Source organism: Eleutherodactylus coqui, chromosome 13, assembly GCF_035609145.1.
Source record: "Eleutherodactylus coqui strain aEleCoq1 chromosome 13, aEleCoq1.hap1, whole genome shotgun sequence".
NCBI lineage: Eukaryota > Metazoa > Chordata > Amphibia > Anura > Eleutherodactylidae > Eleutherodactylus > Eleutherodactylus coqui.
In genome coordinates this window covers 87334185-87353946 of record NC_089849.1, presented here as the reverse complement: position 1 = coordinate 87353946, position 19762 = coordinate 87334185, and the positions used below count along the sequence as shown (strand labels likewise).

At 47.4% G+C, this 19762-nt stretch overlaps 2 protein-coding genes across 8 annotated transcripts; one reads left to right on the top strand and one right to left on the bottom strand.

The window, feature by feature from the left end:
* The first annotated feature begins 181 nt into the window (after positions 1–181).
* Positions 182–9711, top strand: CDK2AP2 (cyclin dependent kinase 2 associated protein 2). Of its 6 annotated transcripts, none has more exons than XM_066587306.1 (4): positions 182–226; positions 4767–4867; positions 9351–9486; positions 9570–9711. In XM_066587306.1, exons 2-4 carry the CDS (start codon positions 4853–4855, stop codon positions 9635–9637), a joined length of 219 nt encoding a protein of 72 aa, XP_066443403.1. In that variant the 5' UTR covers positions 182–226; positions 4767–4852; the 3' UTR covers positions 9638–9711. The 6 variants fall into 6 exon arrangements, with proteins under 6 accessions (XP_066443403.1, XP_066443404.1, XP_066443402.1 ...); XM_066587307.1 differs by having other exon boundaries at positions 195–216; XM_066587305.1 differs by having other exon boundaries at positions 225–364.
* AIP (aryl hydrocarbon receptor interacting protein) lies at positions 9218–19720 on the bottom strand. Of its 2 annotated transcripts, none has more exons than XM_066587299.1 (6): positions 19566–19720; positions 16314–16493; positions 16039–16227; positions 12907–13083; positions 11195–11336; positions 9218–10237 (listed from the first exon to the last, which is right to left on the bottom strand). In XM_066587299.1, exons 1-6 carry the CDS (start codon positions 19659–19661, stop codon positions 10035–10037), a joined length of 987 nt encoding a protein of 328 aa, XP_066443396.1. In that variant the 5' UTR covers positions 19662–19720; the 3' UTR covers positions 9218–10034. The 2 variants fall into 2 exon arrangements, with proteins under 2 accessions (XP_066443396.1, XP_066443397.1); XM_066587300.1 differs by lacking the exon at positions 19566–19720 and adding an exon at positions 17820–17897.
* Between the last annotated feature and the right edge of the window lie 42 nt (positions 19721–19762).

The following is a 19762-nucleotide window of genomic DNA, read 5'->3' as shown; positions in this document are numbered from 1 at the left end:
CTGCAGCCACGGAAAGTTATTTTTTTTTAAAGTAGGGCGAAAATGCAAAAAAAAAACCCAGAACTGCCTGTGCGCCCTGAAGGGGTTAATCCCCGTGGAGCCGCGGCGGCACAACACAGGAGAGAAGTTCCCGCCCGTGCGAGGCTCCTCCCACGGGGCGGGGCGGCCGGCATGCTACGTCATGACGTCACGATGCGTCTGGGTTGCTGGAGCCGGGTGAGTTGAGGTGAGGGGGCTGAGAGCTGTCCGGCGCCATTATCATCTGGACCCGGGAAGTAGCGGACGTGCGGAGGGCTGAGCGGACCTGTACGAGGAGGCAGCACCGGGGAGCACCGCCACACAGCCGGAGGGACCTCCATAGCCAGTGAGCAGCCACCGGGCAGCATGTCTTATAAACCCATCGCCCCGGCACCGTCAGGAAGCAACAGCGCTCCGGGCACCCCCGTGACCCCCGGTAACCAGCTGCTCGCCGGTAGAGATGCCATGTGTAGGTTGTGGTGCTGTGTGGCATCTGATGCCAGCCGTGTGCCGATGCCGCACTGCCTGTGGGCTCTCACGCCCGCCGCTTTATAGGGGTGTAGAGCGGGCTTAAAGGGGATGTCCACCCCTCAGGATCCCCACTGATCGGCCAGTTCTGCTGATGTATGTCGGGGGCAGCTAGCGCTGTCCACTGCAGTGGCCGAGGCTGGTACTACAGGCACATCGGTAGAAGAGCCCTGGAGAACCATGTAGTGCCTTGGGAGGTGAGGCCGTCCGCACACGGGCGGGTCGGATGCCACATGTGGGAGTCCGCAGCAGAACCTGACCCTGTGCCCGGTCGGCGTCCGCGCGTACCTGTCATTACTACCTCTGTATTGCGGATGGTCCGCACGGCGAGCCGTCGGGCGTGCGCCGTACATACTTATATTTTCTGTAAACCCCTGCTTTTCCCGCGTCATCGCCTAGCCGTGATGCCCAATCTGACCGCCCCGCAATGACTATTGTGGAAGGGCTGCGGGTCGGGCGGCTTTCAATAAAGTCAATCCATGAAAACTGCAAAATAGGGCGTGCTGTGATTTCACCCCCCCCCCCCCCCCCCCGTCCCGCTAGCATCTCATGGGCGGTGTTTGCATTGCCGAATCCGAAGCGAAAGCCCTCTCTGGATTCAGCAATCCAAATCTGGCCGTGTGCAGCCGCCCTAGGCTTACCTCCTGGCACGGTGCTGCTTAATGCAACAGGCTGTAAGCTTGCAACAGTGGGGGTTGGAGAGCACCCCGATCCCTGCTGTTAATCTATTACGTGCCGCGATCACTGTAGGTTGGGGTGTGTATGGGGTTCACAGAGGGGGGGCGCTCCTGCTGTGATGCCATCAGCTCCCAGTGGGTTATAATAATATCCGGGTCTGCCGTGGCCTGTCATCGCTAATGTGACCGATAATGCATTGCAATACAAGAGTACTGCGCTACATTATCAGAGCTGGTCTGGCTCCGGTTTCCCAGAGGGACCTAAAAAATGAAAAGTTGAATAAAAAAACTCTTTGTGCCCTTCCTCCAGAAAACCCATCTGCTCTGGCCGTATCCGAGGCGTCCCGTGCAATAAATGAAACGATTTATCCTTCACTCTAAAAAAAGGGGGGGAAAAAACAGCTGAAATGCTTCATTTCACCTCCCAAAATAGCTGCACCCCAAATATAGTACCGCTAAAACTATAACGTGTCATGCTAAAAACAAGCAGAGCGCCGGCGGGGACAGAAATAACTCCGGGACTTGGGGGAAAAGTTTTTTTTATTGAGCAAAAGTAGAAACACCTAAAATATATAATTTTGGTGTTAATGTAATCGTGCCGACCTGCAGGGAACGTGTGTCATCTAGGGCTTATTCACAGGTCTGTATATGGGCAGGTTTTCACGCCCGGCCGATATACGATGTCCCTTTCTGCAGGGGAGGAGGCGGGCTGGGAGCAGAGCACGGAGCCCTCACCACTGTTTGCAATCAGAGGGGGCGGAACAGGAAGAACATAGCCCCGCCCCTCTGATTGCAAACAGTGAGGAGAGCTCAGTGCACTGCTCCCATCCTGCCTCCTCCCCCTATAGAGAGGGACACTGTATATCGGCCGGGCGTGATAACCCAGCTGATATACGGACGTCTGAAGAAGCCCTCATGCTAATAAGTTTTACAACACTTATATGTACCCAACAATGGGAACAATAAAAACTACAGTTTCAGAAACAAGCCTCATACGGCCGTGTCGGGGGAGAGAAAAATTATGGCTTGTGAGAAGTGAAGATAAAAATCCCCCAAAAATCGTTGCGTCCCTATGGCCAAAATAGTCCTATGAGGAACGGTTAAAGGATCTGGGAATGTTTAGGCTGAGAGGAGACTTAATAGCTGCCTACAAATATCTGAAGGGCTGTCACAGTGCAGAGGGATCAGCTCTATTCTCATTTGCACAAGGAAAGACTAGAAGCAATGGGATGAAGCTGAAAGGGAGGAGACACAAATTAGATATTAGACAGTGAGGGGATAAATGAGTGGAACAGGTTGCCATGGGAGGTGGGGAGTTCTCCTTTGATGGAAGTGTTCGGAGGCTGGAGTCTCTGCGATGACTCAGTGAATCCTGTATGGAGTCTGGGAGTCCCTTCCGGACTCTACCATTCTAGGATGACGTCATTTATTTGCACCATGTAGGCACATGGTTGGTATGGAGGAGGATCGGGAGCCTACCCTACTCCACACATGGCGGGTGCCAGCGCTTTGACAGCAGACACCCAACTGCAATAGCCACAATTAGTGCTGCTGATTGTGGATATTGCAGTCAGGTGTGAACCCTTTAAATATCGCTGTCCGTTCTGACGGGCATTTAAATGTCCCAATCCGTGTTTAGAGGTCCCAAACTGCCCACCACTTGGGTGATTAGATCATGAGGTGGCATTCGGCTGCCATGGCTGACTGCCTATCAAGCAATGCTTTTGGCCTGCCTTGATTGCGATATAAGGTAATACTATATTGTTGCGTTATACTCTATAAGCGATCAAATGGCTGCAAGTTCACATCCCGTATGGGGACTTAAAAGTTTTTAAACTAATTTCTACACTTTTTATTATAAACCATATTTATAATAAAAAAAATATAAGTTTATAGACTTTTTTTAACTTTTTTTTTTTTTTTGCTGCATCCTTAAAAGGCCAAACTTTCATAGTGACGCACTATTTACCCGCACAGTGAACGTCATAGGAACATGACAGAACTCCAGAATTACGCTTTTTCTGGTTGCCCTGACTCCAAGAAAAAAAGTGGATAAAAAATGATCAAAAACTCAAATGATATCAATAGAAACTACAGGACGCCCCACAGATAATAGCGCCCTCGTAGAACTAGGTTGGCGGAAAAATAAAGTTTTAGCGGTCAGCAGATGGCGGCGGAAAATTCTATTTTTTGCCATATTTTATTTTTTAGAAGTAGTGCGTGAAAATCTATAAATTTGGTATCCTTGTAATCGTACCGACCCACCGAATAACGTTCTGTCATTTTTGCCATAAAAATAAGACCCAAAGATGGTACAAGTGCGTGTTTTTTGTTTTTTTTTTGGTTCCTCACCAAAGTGGAAAGTGGTGAGGAGAAACCAAAAAGCAAATAAAAACGGGCCGCGTCCTTGAGAGGTTAAGACGTGCGTAGACATATTTTCCCCTGATGAGCCAAACACTTGAGCAGATGGCCCTCCATTGGGAATCCTATTGTACCACATGGACTTCTCAATCTTCGGTGACATGAAGGAACCCAATCATGATCTCATAGGAAGGGAGGTGATCCCATTCTTGGCACTACACATACTGCGCTCGTCTACAAGTCCTCTCGTTACTGTGAGCTTATTGTTCTTGGGTCTGGCTTCAACCCCCTAGTGATGAGCTAGCTCAGGTTGGAGGGGGGCTCCAAGTGGAAGACCCCCCTCTGTGGCATCCATGTGCCCAGATAGGACATATAGAAAGGATGTCTTCTGGAGCCCACCCCATTAAATACATCAGTACCATTGTAATCCACTTATCCCGTGGATAGGCGATACGTTGTTTTTGTGGAACCCCTTTTAGCTCTATGCAGATGGAATGACCTGAGGCAGGCTGTGTAATACACAAGGCATCCTAGAAATACTGATGAAGGAAAACACATTTGCAGGGCGGAATGGTTACAAACCTTATTTACAGCGACAGGAAATGTTTGGTGACAGTGATACCCTGTGTATCCCGATTTAGTGGTGATGAAATAAAGGGTTCACTTATTTCTCTTGCTGCTCTGTGGACGGTTACTCAGTGGTCAGTAGACACTAACTGTTTGTGTGGTACTACAGGTCTTGTATGTGACTGATACAATGTGGTCCGACTGTGACTTACATAACGTACCATCTTTTATTCAGCACATTGACTAAACTTCCGCAGTAGTGGGAGAGAAAGTAAGTGAACCCTCTGGATTTCTGCGTTAATTACAAATAAATGTGGCCTGATTGTAATTAATGCAGACATCCAGTTAATGCCAAGAGTTCCCCTTTTCTCTGCCCGGTGTAACGCTCACCAAGGGCTGTGCTGCTGCTGTTGTGTCTGTTCTTGCTGCCGTTGTAGTAATCCTTCTACCTTTCTGTCACAAATCTTTCTCCATCTACATCTCTGAATGCCAACATGTCACCGTTTGTGTCCCCCCGTAACTTGTACACCCCGTGGGCTTGCAATGCTTATACTGTGGATTGATAGCTGTGTGCAGCCATAAACATCTCATCCCCTCATCTGATGTGGTTTGCAGTGCCGGGAGCCGCGGTTTCATCTCCTTCAGGAGCCATTTCAGTCTCTTCTTTCCGGCCCATCTTCAGTGACTTTGGACCCCCTTCCATGGGCTTCATTCAGGTGAGAGAACGTGGGGCTTTGGGTTTAGCTACAGGTGGAGGGGCCAGGGATTAGAGGACAAGAGCTTCATGTGTAGCGGTGTCTACACTGCCCTCCCCAGCAGCAGTTTATGCCTACTCGCCAGGCAGAGTTTGTGGAATTGCTCTTTAGGGAGTTGCCAGTCGGAGTCCCTTAAGTAGGTATAAAAGCCAAAGGTTTATTGCATAACAATCACTTTCCTGGGTGACGTTTTAAATGACTTGAGTTTTCTAGCAGAAAATGGTCACAATTAGAGATGAGCGAGTATACTCACTAAGGCACATTACTCGAGCGAGTAGTGCCTTAGCCGAGTATCTCCCCGCTCGTCTCTAAAGATTTGGGGGCCGGCGGGGAGCAGCGGGTAATGTGCCTTAGTGAGTATACTCGCTCATCTCTAGTCACACACTTTGGCGCACTACTTCTGTTTTGCACACAGTTGCTTCTGACGGTTATGCACCTCGATAATTTTTTGCGCCTAGTAATACATTTGTCCCGATATCCTCATGACTGTCTCACTAAATTCCCCTTAGGGCTCATTCCCACGAGCGTGCCTTCACAGTATAATGCACACCCACATGGTACACGATGAGTAGTCAGTAGAAGTACACGGATTGTTGATGGGTTTCAGAGGCAGGAATAGTCCCAAATATTAGAACTAGAATCTAGTCACTGCTTTGGACTCTAAACCAACTTAATAACTTTAATCTTAAATTTATTTATTTTTTTTAACAAAAACTCACAAACATCTGATACCGATGAGCTGGTAAAATCTTAGCATCTTAAGTATATGGTTGTTTGGTGTCACTGTATCAAAAAATAATAGTTTTTTTTTTATATATAGTCACCCCCCTGCGGCTACGGGAGGCGTAAATCAGATCACTCCCCAAAGGATGAAGAGGAGGAAATAGTACTGTTGATAGTAAATCGGTCCTGGGCCGACGCGTTTCGCTCAACAAGGAGCTCTTCAGGGACCCAGATATACCTCAATATATGTATTGGTGACTTTCCAAAACTGATTGCATATCAGCAATACAATAATTGGTTAATAAAAGTTCACTTGCAGATATAATGGTGAGGGTGGAAGAGTTTCCACTATCATCGGTAACTGATCTGCGGGCAGACAGGGATTGCTTCCAGAGATATGGGCATCTAAAGTAGCATCCAAGAGAACACGGAGTAATGTAGTGAACAGAAGGGCTCCTAGCAGGTTGGGGGTGACAATAAGATAATACGATATCCCCTTATTTGCTGGATATATGGTGTATCATCCACTCTTCCACCCTCACCATTAAATCTGCATGCAAGCTTTTCTTAACCAATTATTGTATTGCTGATATGCAATTGGTTTTGGAGAGTCACCAATACATATATTGAGGTATATCAGGGTCCCTGAAGAGCTCCTTGTTGAGTGAAGCGCATCGGCCCAGGACTGATTTACTGTCGAGTACTATTTCCTCCTCTTCATCTTTTGGGGAGTGATCTGTAGCCTCAGGGGTAGCTATATATAAAGAAACAATTATTTTTGGTACAGTGACGCCAAACACAACCATATACTTAGATCCTGACTTTATCACCCACTACAGAAGCGAGTAGTAGTCTTAAGATTTTAAGAGCTCATCAGGTTTGTGAGTCATTGTAAAAAAAAAAAAAATTTTTAAATTAACCCCTTAGTGACGGAGCTTTTTTCCTTTTGTTTTTTTCCTACTCCCTTTTAAAAAATCGTAGCTCCTTTATTTATCCATCGAAGTCGCTGTATGAGGGCTTGTTTTTTGCGGGACGAGTTGTATTTTTCAATGGCACTATTTATTGTACCATATAATGTACTGAAAACCTTTTTAAAAATTCTTAGCGGAGAGAAATGGAAAAAAAACGACATTCCACCATCTTTCGGTGCGTCTTGTTTCTACGGCGCACAAACTGCAACAAAAACGACCTGATATTTTTATTCTGTGGGTCAGTACGATTACTACGATACCAAATTTGTATAGTATTTTTTTTGCTGTAGTACTTTTATGTTTTGTTTTTTTTAAGATATTTAATTTTTTTCAATTATTTTCTGCGGTCATTTTTTGCGCGTAATACCTTTTTTTTATTTTTCCGTCAACGTAGTTGAGCAAGGGCTCATTTTTTGCGGGATGTCCTGAAAATTCCGATAGCATAAATTTGGAATACATACAACTTTTTGATCGCTTTTTATTGCGTTTTTTCTGGGAGACAGGGTAACTAAAAAAGTGCATTTCTGGCGTTCTTTTTTTTTTTTTTTCGGACGACGTTCACCGTGCAGAAAAAATAATGCACTACTTTGATAGATCGGACTTTTACGGACGCGGCGATATCAAATACATATTTTTATTTTATGATTTTTTTAATAATGGATATGGCAAATGGGGGGTGATTTAAACTTTCATAACTTTTTTTTTTAAACAATTAAAAAAACTTTATTGATTTTTTTTTTACATTACTTTGAAGTCCCCCTGGGGGACTTTAACATGCGATGCTTTGATCGCTCCTGCAGTATGACGTAATGCTATAGCATTGCGTCATACTGCTTTTTTACAGGTAGTCTTTCAAGCCACCCTGTGTGTATGACTTGATAGGCAGTCTGCTAAGGCAGCCCTGGGGCCATTCATTAGGCCCCCAGCTGCCATGACACCTGCACGGCTCCCCCGATCTCACCGCGGGGGGGGGGGGGGGCCCATACTGTTCGGGGGATTTAAATGCCGCTGTTAGAATTGACAGCGGCATTTAAAGGGTTAATAGCCGCAATCGGCTGAACGCAGCTATTGCCCACGGGTGTCAGCTGTAATAAACAGCTGATGCCTGCGCTGTATGGAGGGAGATAGCGGTGCTACCTCCCTCCATACACGTCCTGCAACAGCAGGACGTAGTTTTACGATAGGGCTGTCACTAAGGGGTTAACAATAATATAAAGTTATGTTTTAGCGTCCAAAGCAGTGAATAGATTGCTGTTGATGCATTCACATTAGTGTATCTACATTGTGTGTAAATATGCATGAAAAAGATGGCAGCATGCTCTTACCACATATTATACACATACAGCCCTATTCTCTCTGCGAAGCGCATTCCGCGCCGTCTATAGAGGAACGGAGCGGGGAATTAAAAAGCCGCCCTGCGCCTGATGGCGTGTCAGATGCTATTGCTGCAATACACAACGATTGCCAGGTCCATGGCGGTAAAACGCTGTGTGATCCACACAGCATTTTATGCATACGCCTGTGTAGATGAGCCCTTAGAGCAGACGTAAGATGGTCATACACTACACCTATTGAGCGAACGGTCGTCTGGCCAGCAGCTCTCTCCGCACACTTGGCTGCTGACCATCACTGCGTGCTATCAGGACTGGCGGGGGGAGAACAAAAGCATCAGGCATGTTGTGATCTAAGAGCCCGATGCTTGTTTGCCAGCAATGGCAATCATGCCCGGCATGTACGCTGATGGTTGGCTGATACGCATCTAATTCTCATGGCCGCCTGTAGTGTCCTTTTCCCCCGGACTGATCGCACAGGAGTTCCTCAGTACTAAATTAGCACCAGGAACACCTGTGACCTGATTAAACCAAAGTGTCCCCTTTTAGATCATGCCATGGTCACTCTTGACCGCTGCAATTAGAGCGTTAAATTGTCAGGGAATTCAACGATCCAGACAGGGCAAGAGCTGGACTATCAGACAGCAGAGCCGCTCGCTCTTGTGTGTCATGGAACCTGCGCAGCACTTATTCTTCAGCTCTTTAAATACACAATAAGGCCCCTTACTGATGGCTGTGAGGTCGTACTGGGAGTCATTAAAGGGTAACTAAACTTTCAAAAACTTTTGACCTGCTTTTAGTATCATATTAGAAGTTTTGATCAGTGGCGGTCCAGGTGCTCAGAACCAAAAGGATTGAGCAGAAGCAGTCAACTGAGCTTGGTGTCTGGTTGGCTTTTAACTTGAGGAGCTGCACAGGTACAGAAGAAAGTCTTGAGTCACTACACTATGTCAGTGAAAGGCGTAGAGGCACAACACTCAGCACTTCTGCCCTTTTGTTTTAGCACCTGGACCCCTGACACCGATCAAAACTTATTACAAGTCAAAAGTTTTTGGAAAAGTTTAGTTACACTTTAGTGGCTACCAGTACACTCTTTTACAGCCATCATTAATGGGCTGTATTGTGCACTGACATGTCACTATAACTTGTACAAGTTTTTTTCTGATAGCTTATTTAATGGGTTAATAGTTATTGACATTACAAAAAGTCTGTCTAGTATATGAGCCAATAGCTTGGGCTCTGTTCTCGTGACTAGAGCCTCATGGTAGTGACGTAGGCACCGCAGGTAGATGTAACATTTCATTTATTGAGTACACAGATCTGCATGCAGTGATATAAATACAAAATATTAATGTGTGAACACGATGACATTAAGTATCGAGCGTAGAAAGGATATAAAAGGAACATTTGTATTAGCAGGGGGTCAAGCCTGCCGTATCACAGGCCGTCTCCCAGGGGACTTACAGCGATCTGCTGTCGGTCATTGAAGAGATGGGGAGAGAGATCAGACCGACGTACGCTGGGAGCAAAAGTGCAATGGAGAGATTAAAAAGAGGTGAGCATAAAAACCAAGGTAGAAACTAAAACCAGTGGATCCGATGTGACGCGGTGACTAATCTGAGTCTTGTATCGCTGCAGGTATCATTCATGCAAGAGCTCTTGTGAGAGAATGCCTCGCCGAAACAGAACGCAACGCACGTACGTGACTATCCTCCGACTCCGCACTTAAACACTTTCCACTTTTTATATATATAAGGAAATAAAGTTACTCTTGACAGAATACCTTGTGTCTGATCGGAGGGGCTGGTTTTTCAGGGTAGATAAGCCGTCATTACAATGTGGTATAGCGATATACTGTAAGATGACAACTCGCAGCGTTCCTCTGGTCGGATATGGCCGCCGTTCCCCGCCCTTTGCCGTATTGCTGCATTACGAGTTATTGTATGTAGGAATACAATCAAGGTTCTGTCTGCCCCTCGGCCCGACAGGTGGGTTATACCATGAATGCGGTTTTGCGGATTGAATGGCTTGAAGGCCACATTGTGCAAATCACATGTTTAAGATGGAGCATTGACCTAATTACGATGGAGCCGCTGGTGACAGTCACTTGAATATGCCCCGAAACCGGGCTTTGTCTTCTCGATCTTTTTCATTTAAACGGGTCTCAAGCTTCTTTAACTCTTTTGCAACCAGGGGTGCGAGGGACGGGTCCAGCTCCACAGCCCGGGAAAAGTCTTGTTCTGCTTCCGACGCGTTCCAAACTGCAGCGTGGGCTCTTCCTCGCTTGAACAAGGCTTTTATATTATCTAAAAAAAAAAATTAAAAAAAAACTGATTTCCATTAGATACTCTATTAAAAACCTGATACTTTTGCTGGCTCTGCATTAGAAATAAAACGGCATCAGTTTGCCTCCTGTGAGGCCATTACGGATCTTTCCAAGACGACACAAGCTAGTGTGAATGACCTCCATTCACCGTAAAGAGGAGCCGTCATATCAGTGAGGCGGCGGCGTAGCTTTGCAGTCATGGCCCTGCTTACTCCAGGTCTCCCTTTTCTTCTACTCCTTTCTGTTCCCCCGTAAAGGCTTTTCTTAGTTTGTTTCCAGAGCTCTGTGTGTCAAGTAGGCGTCCCCACTGCTCACTGTCATTGGCTGATGACTGAGTGGGAACAGCCCACTTGCCATATTACTACAAACTAAGAGGAGGCTTTATGGGGGAACGAGACATCATTTGAGTCAGTGAGGCCGCACCAGCCCTGTTGGCATGAGAGGTTTTCTTTAAAGGGGCTTTTACATAAACACTTTTTTTCCTCACCCATTGTCTGAAAACATGATCAATGTTTGATTAATAATGGTCTGTCTGCTGGGACCCTCACCGATCACAAGAATGGAGCGCATACATGACCCACCGCCCCATTCACTGTCTATTGAGAGAGTACAGTGCTTGGCTAAGTCCCATAGAAGAGGTGCTCACACTTCACTTGGACTGTATATCAGTGCTTAAGGAACCAGAAGCCTTTATTCTTAACTAAAGTTAGAGCCTGGTGTTGTGCGGCTCTTGGCGGCTCGGCTCTACTAGATTCTGACGGGGGCAGCTGGTTGTCCTGCTCTACAGCGAGAGGCCCGAGCATGTAAGTCCGCTGGTACACGGCTCGGTGGAAAGACTTGCACCATTATTATGCAATGCCGTTTTACTTTCCTAGATTTTGTAACTGAGTATGCCATGATGTTTGCTTCCAAGTGGCGGGGGTCCAGCAGTACATACCTGAATACTTGTTCAGTATTGACGAGCAATGCTCCAGCACTTGGTAGTAGTCGCCTTCCAACAACTTGCACTGACAGTAATTCAGAAGCAACGGTGTGATCTGCGTGTCAAGACTGATCCAATCTGGGGATCCAGGCTGCTCCTAAGACGACAAAGGGTGATCCATTAACACAGCGGCCCGGTATAGGACTGCACTAGTCATTCACAGCATCGTCCCTCTAGAATGAAGGCCTCGCTCATTGTTTTCCTGGGACGCAGCATGCTGGGGATTTAAAAAGCGGCAGCGTGCCTCTTCTGCTGTGGATTTCATCCACTGTGTCTGAATGTGGTCCACCGATCCGGTACTGCACTCTCAGCCTGCCTGAACTCACGGGCCGCACACGGCCGATAGGTGCAGGCTGTACTTTATATATTTAGTGCCATTTAACAAAATTCTGCAACGCTGGACTGCAGGAAGGTTTCCAAGATCCATCAGGTCTTCATAAAGAAAACCTTTTTACCATGCACCAAAGAAAGAAGATCTCCGCGCTTGTGTGGATACAAGAATAGGCTCCGTTCACAAATAGTTGAACTACACGTTCATTCCTATTTGTGAACAGAGCCTATTCTTGTATCCACACGAGCGCGGAGATCTTTTTCTTTCTGCGGTGGCTTTATTCAGAGTGTCTGATTCTCCAGAGGACCGGATCGTGGACGAGGTAATATTCTTACAAGCATACTTGGATGAGGGGTGCAGGTGGGCTAGCCCCCAACAAGGGAACCCCCACCTCGCACCAGGTGAGTTAACACTCCTTTCCTATATATACTTTGTTGTTATATCTCTGTAGGAGGCGCTATCCTGACACGCTTCACTTGCTTTTTACCATGCAGGCGTCAATAAATAAACTTCTACATATGCTGTATGGGGTAGTGACATCACAAGACCACAGCAGAAAATCATGGCACGGTACCGTGTCTGTAGAAGGTGAACTATAGTGAGGCTGCGTTCACACAGGCGAGAATCTCACGAGAGGCATGAATATGGACTTATTGACATGAGCGATGTGTGTTATTTTTTTTCCTTGCAGTAATGCTGAGAGGATAAAAATCCCAACATGTTCTACCTCTTGCCATTCGCACATAACGCCTCACTCATTGTTCCCAATGGGACATTAAAAGACAGCGCATGGCGCTCACAGGCCGTGCGGTGTGATGTTTCATATTGAAATAAATGGTAAACATCCTCTGCGCAAGAAACACCCGCCCGAGGATCGCAATTTCACAGAAGTGAGAAGTTTTTGTACCAAAAAAAGTATGTCGGCCAGCGCAATAGCGCACCTGTGTGAATGTAACCTCAGAATGCTGCGTTCCAAAGTCCTGCGCACACCGTTTTGTTAAGGGGGAACATCTATGTGATAATTACAATATGGTTGGAATTCTTGCGAGATCCCCACAATTGGGGAGCACTAAGGTAATCCTGACAATATCGATCAGATGGCCCTAAAATTTGGATAGAATTGTATCCAGTCTATGTGATCCATGGTGACCAGATGATTGCCTAGACTGAATACAGCTGGATCACTTTGTTAGCTGAAAGCAGGATGGAAACTTCCATTTGTGGCTGTAAATAATATTGTTCTCATTCACTGACGGCAAGCAGAGATCTTAAATGGTGAGATGCAAGTGTGTAAAAAGTATCAGGACTCTTCATTCTACAATCCACTGTAGCTTACCTTCATTTGTAAGGACTTCAGGCAAGCAATGGCCTCGTAGTATTTGGCAGCAGCTTCTGGGATGTTCCCCTCCTTGTACAACTGATTCCCTTCCTGGTGGAGAAGTGGCACCGCGCCGAGCTTCTCGTCATCCGACATGGCCCATGCGTCTTGTCTGTATGAGCCTGGATCCTCGACCTAGAAGATCAATGTGCTAGAGGGGTCAATAGAAAGGGACCGCGGCAGCGGACTGTGACGAACAGGCTTGGAGAAGACAGTTACCATCACTGACCGTAAGAAAGAGTGAAACAAGTGATGAGGTGAGAGACACTGCTGGAGCTCATCGCCTAAAACTGCTGCCTGCAGCGGCTTCGAGGAGGCAGACGCAAGAGTTCTGTTTTCTACCCCGTATACCAGCTAAAACGCACTTGTGTATACGGCCCCAAACTGTACGCTAAGCAACAGATGCTATCCGTGTTAGAGCGCAATCACATGGATGTGAGAGATACAGGGCTGAGAAAATCGGACCAATATCGCACTTTTTAACTACGATTGTGACGCAATTTATGAGAAAAACATGATTTTCACACACATGAAATTCACAATCGTTAAGACTGACGTTGCAGCACACTCGCATGAAACCTGCATTTACCTGCGCTGTGGGGTTTTTGCCTGCCATAGGAAATAATAACACTGTGCAACACAATTACTGTAACCCATAAGCAGATGTGCGGCTCATAGTAACTTTAGAGCGCGGAATTCAAATATATCATTTTTTTTTTTCTGCCACGTACGTTTTTCCAATTATGGGGAATAATGTAATCCAATTGCTGTTATATTGTATTTTTTGGATATATGCATATATACAATTAATCCAGTCGGCTCGCCGTTAACCTTGCTTTATAAAAACAAAAGTGATGGCGCAACTATTTCACAATCACTGTTACACACCGCGCGCTGACTGAACACTGTAAGGGTAGGTTTATGTAACATATAGGGTATGTTTCCACTCTGCAGATCATCCACCAGTAAGTGGTAAGGAATGAGCTGGGTTTTTACAGCTCACTGGTTAGACTAAATAAGAATCAAAACAAAAATACATGTTTAGCATCGCTGCGTCTGTAAAAGTCTGATATATCAGAGTAACACATTATTTACCCTGCACGGTGAATGTAGTCCAGAAAAAAAAAATTAACACCAGAAATGCTTTTTTTTTTTGTCATTCTCTCTACAAGAAAAAAAATGCAATAAAAAGTGATCAAAAAGTCGTATGTATTCCTAAATAGTACAAAAGCAAACTACAGGGCGTCCCACAAAAAAATGAGCCCTCGCACAACTACAGCGACGGAAAACTAAAAAAATTATAGTGTGCTGAAGATGGCGGCAGAACATATATTTTTTTTTTTTTTAATTAATGGAAAAAAATAAGCTCCTAAGTTTGGTATCGCAGTCATCGTACCGACCCACAGAATAAAGTTATCAGGTCATTTTTGTTGCAGCCTGTGCGCCGTAGAAACAAGACGCACCGAAAGATGGTGGAATTTCATTTTTGGTTTTTTTACTCCACTTAGAACTTTGTAAAAGTTTTTCAGTACATTATACGGTACAATAAATAACACCAGTGAAAAGTACAACTCGTCCTGCAAACAACAACCAGCCCCCATACAGCGACGGCGATGGATAAAGAAAGGAGGTACGATTTTTTTAAAACGAAAAAAAAAAAAAAAACTTGGTCACTAAGGGGTTAAATAACTTGAAAATAAGACGTGCGGCTACTATTCAGTTTTACAGTGGAATCGGGAGGTTTTAATTTTACAGAAGCCTCAATTACTTTCTGTTATGAACATTTTTTGTTGCGTAGTGTTAAGACGATTACTAACCCCTTAAGGACGAAGCGTACTAAATATACTGCACTTTGTCCTGGGCTTTAATAGCAGATGGACAGCGGGATTAAAGCTTTTGCTCCGGCAATTAACTGTCAGACACAGCAGAGGACCCGGAGGAGAAGGGAGAAGCGGTTTTTAACCATGCCTTCCTTTTCCGGCTACATAGCATTTAATTAGCACTATATACTGAAAAGTGGAAGTATTGCTTCCACTACGCAACCCAGCGATCACGTGACTGCCGGGTGCCCCCTTATTACAGCAGAGCTGCAGGGTCCTAGTAGATCCTGATCAGCTCTGTTAGGGACTACTGTCACTACAGGGGATGTTTTCCTTGTAACTGGGACTCCTACTGATGCCCCAGCTACAGGGGGAAAGTGTCTTTGTCAAAAATAAAAAAATGTGACTGACCCCCTAGGGCCTTATAAGACATCACGGGGGACATAAATGGGTCGTCATCTTTAGATAAATATTTTTAGTAACTTATTTTTGTAACCAACCCAAACAGCCGCCGTATGCAGATTGTAAGCCAGGGGGGCACGGTTGTTGATCATCTTATCCCCACAGCCCTGTACAAGAGCTGGCGGTTATACGCAGCCTGTGACATGCGTGCACGCAGCTTTATCTACGTACGGCTTCGCACAGATCACTCCTACGCAATATCCGGACAAGCGAGTTATCAAGGGAGGAAAAATTCCTACTGATTCATATTAATATACACGCAACCTCCGAGACGGTAGGTTCTCTCGCACAAGTATCCCATCCAACAGTCACACGGGCGAGTGCCATATCACACTTGCCAACGCTAGCTTTTCATTCAAGAACGGCTTACCTCACTTCTGTGAAATTGCGATCCTCAGGCGCGTGTTTCACGCACATCCGAGGATCACAAGCGGGTTTTCCAATGATCACATGTCGCATCAAACGACATGCAAGTGCCAACAGGTGAGGCGTTCCGAGGGAACACCAAAAGATGGCTTATTCACAAGGGGGGTTTTTGTGCATCTCGCCCGTGTGAATAAGCCCCAACTAGGACCGGGCGATTTAGCTGAAAACTCAAATCTTCATTTTTTTCATTTTCCTAATTTTTGATTTTAGTCTAGTTTTTTTTTTTGCCCTCTGCTAAACAGCTCAACCAGTTTAGCTTCTGGAGCCAGTGGGGCGGGACAGGCGAGTGGCATGGCTAAAGTTAGTACTTGATGTACGGCCACAAGCTGAAGAACAATGATGCAATTAATATGGCCGCCTGGTGCTCCTTGAAGGACATTACCTTTAAGAGTGTGATGACAAATATAAGGGGTTGAGGGTCTTTCTGCAGCACATCGAGGTCCATATAGCCGAGCGAATGGTCATGCAGCTGGGCAATTCCTCCGCAGCAGTGTCTTTGGCCATCTCGAGGGTCTTCTCCTGCCGCAATCCGGCGCAAACTACGTGAAACTTGAGGGTAGTCGACGACATGCTGGAAAAGTATTGGGGAGAGATGACAAGTTAGACGAGGACCCCCCACACTTCCCTCAGGTCTATAGTTATTGTTTCTGACCGTACCGAAGTGTCGCACAGGAACTCCGCCACTTCGCCTTCTCGCATACTGCAGATGATGGTCTCCCAGACCGGCAGCTTGAACTTCTTCCCTATGATGAGCTCCATGGGCTTCTCTCGGGTGGAGCTGTCGTCCAGCAAGGTGCGGTTGTCGTCGCACAGCAGCGTACGATAGTGGAACGTGGCCTGGGGGAAACAAGACAACTCACACTCACCGCTCATGTCCCGCCTTCTCCCCAAGGAAAATCCCTTCAATCCATTTTTAGGAGTCGCTAGGATTACGGCCATACCTCATTTTTATAGGTTTTTTTGTGTGCGTTTCACTACTTTTGCTCACTAAAACCAAGAAGTAATTTTTACATCACCACATTCTGAGAACCAGAACTTGTTTTCTCAGTGGACCAGTAAGAGGACTTGTTCTTACTGGGACCAGCTGAAGGAGAACTGGCAGCATTTTGGTGAACAAGACTTATTTTTTAAGATAGGTTCACACTGCATTAAAGGGGTTTTCCAAGCAGCGCCAAGATACAACTGGGTTGGCGCAGAAGCTGCTGTATAGCGGCCGATGCTCGTAACTGTAGGCTGGGGTCCTGTAGGTTTCAATGAAAGGTGTGACTGCAATTACCAGCGCCAACCACTAAACCGGCCAGAGCAGCAGCTTCTGCTCCGACCCGGATGTAACCCGTCGCCAGCCACTAAACCGGCTAGAGCATCAGCTTCTGCTCCGACCCGGATGTAACCCGACACCGGCCACTAAACCGGCTAGAGCAGCGGCTTCTGCTCTGACCCCGATGTAAACCGGCTAGAGCAGCAGCTTCTGCTCCGACCCGGATGTAATCCGTCGCCAGCCACTAAACCGGCTAGAGCAGCAGCTTCTGCTCCAACCCGGATGTAACCCGGTGCCAGCCACTAAACCGGCTAGAGCAGCGGCTTCTGCTCCGACCCCGATGTAAACCGGCTAGAGCAGCAGCTTCTGCTCCGAGCCGGATGTAACTCGGCACTGGCCACTAAACCGGCTAGAGCAGCAGCTTCTGCTCCGACCCGGATGTAACCCGTCGCCAGCCACTAAACCGGCTAGAGCAGCAGCTTCTGCTCCAACCCGGATGTAACCCGGCGCCAGCCACTAAACCGGCTAGAGCAGCGGCTTCTGCTCCGACCCCGATGTAAACCGGCTAGAGCAGCAGCTTCTGCTCCGACCCGGATGTAACCCGTCGCCAGCCACTAAACCGGCTAGAGCAGCAGCTTCTGCTCCAACCCGGATGTAACCCGGCGCCAGCCACTAAACCGGCTAGAGCAGCGGCTTCTGCTCCGACCCGGATGTAAACCGGCTAGAGCAGCAGCTTCTGCTCCGACCCCGATGTAAACCGGCTAGAGCAGCAGCTTCTGCTCCGACCCGGATGTAACCCGTCGCCAGCCACTAAACCAGCTAGAGCAGCCGCTCCAGCTCCGACCCGGATGTGAACCCTCCCTCCCATCAGATGTTTATTATTCCTCTGCCCTCTGGTTGTTTACCTCTGGTTGCCAGGGAAACAGACCACCTCTTCTATGGCAGAAATAGAGGGGGCCGATGCTTGCGCACGTCCTCCTGGCCGGGTTCTCAGGAGCGCACTGTTCACCCGCTACTGTTGTGCTCTGCTATTTCTTTCCATAGAGGAGGTCAGTTTCCCCGGCAACGAGCGGTAAACAACCAGAGGAACCAATACCTGCAGGATCCAGAGAGCGGAGCATTTTGGACATAAACATCTAATTGGTAAATGCATTGTTTTGCAATTTCAAACATGAAGTTAGGATTCCTGAGATGGGAGGATCCCTTTAAGTGTGTGTGTGGGGGGGGGGGGGGGTCCTGGACTTGCTCAAATAGTGCAGTAAATGGTGTAAAATAAAAACTATGGTCACCCGGTCCAGTACAACAGCGGTCACACAGCACTCACACACACACGGACACCAAGACCCCTTTAACAGGGGGTTGTTTCACTTCCTCACATTGCCTGCTGTTATGGGGTCTGTCCACAACCGCTGGGTGGCTCCTGGACCAAAAGATCTGATAAGGGGCAGAGACCCGCACCACCCGGAGGGCAAGTGTTTAACCCCTTAGGGACCAGACTATTGTTTGCTTTAAGGACCAAGCGATTCTCACAGCCGCTGCAGGAGGGCTTGTAGAGTTATTGGCCGCCCTCTGGGGGCCATCTGAGGTACAGCTATGGATGGACACAAGACGTTCTGCCATGGTTCTTGGGTTTTGGTAACCTGATAACTTCCCTCTCTGATCGGCACGATGGCTGCGACAGTTGTTGTTTTTTTTTTGTTTTTTTTTTTACTAGTTTTGCACAATAAAAACCTGTTTTTAAAGAAAACCCACTGCCTGCCTCGCCGCGGCCTGTGAGCCCGGACGTATCCCGGCCCACGAGCCCGCCCGCGGCTGTGCCCCGGCCCACGAGCCCGCCCGCGGCTGTGCCCCGGCCCACGAGCCGATTGTTTTTTATTGTGTTTTTCGGGGAAATCAAACAAAAGGGCCCACCATTCCGTTGTTTTTACCTGCCCGCGTTCACCACACCAGATGAACGTATCCTCCGCCTGCGGCTCGTTACCACCGCGCTAATTATACCCGCGTTACCAGAGGACATTTAAAGACTATGTTATTCATTGAAAAAGGGTTTTTTAAGGCGATAAAGCATGTTTTTGGGGTGTTTTTCCACAATTTTTTTTTCTCCTTTTAAAAGTAACATTTCTTGAGGTTTTGTTTTCTATTTCTTATTCCCCCACAGACCTGAAGACGTGATTGGCCGATCCTTCGGATCCTACACTGCAGCACCCAGGTATTGCATTCTACTAGGTAAGTCTATGACAGCAGCCTACATGGTGGGCACGGAGGATTGGCCAGCCTTCCGGCTGCCATGGGAACCCGCTGGTACCCTGCAATCGCACTGCGGGGAGGCCAATGGGTGACAGAAGATCCCCCCCTCTATGCTGCAGTTGGTACTGACTGTGGCATGTAAGGGGTTACTCTGCCCATGACAGCAGGAGCCGGGCTGTCCGCAGTCAGCTTGCAGGTGTAAGGCCATTAGTGAGGGCACTGAGGGGTTAACTGACAGCAGCCCCAACAAGGGGGAGAAGGCAGCCGCTTGTAATGTCATGTAAGCCCAGACGGGGGCGCCCCGCGCTATGCGCTCATCCCTGCGCCTTCTACAGCAGCCGTGACGTCACGCCCCCGTGATTACGTCAGCTCCCCGCGCCGGCCGCTTGCAGACTGCTAGTTACCTTCGTGCCATGCCGGTACTCTGACTGCAGGCCGCTGCCGGGAGTCGTTAAACGCTTCCTTATTCCTTCCCCGAGAGCCACTACCCCCGCCGCCATCTTCACCGGGTTATGACGTCCGAGCGTCCATACGCCAGAGAGAAAGTGTGCGCATGCGCAGAGCCTCCTCGCTCGCCTCACCTACTGAGTATGCGTACTCG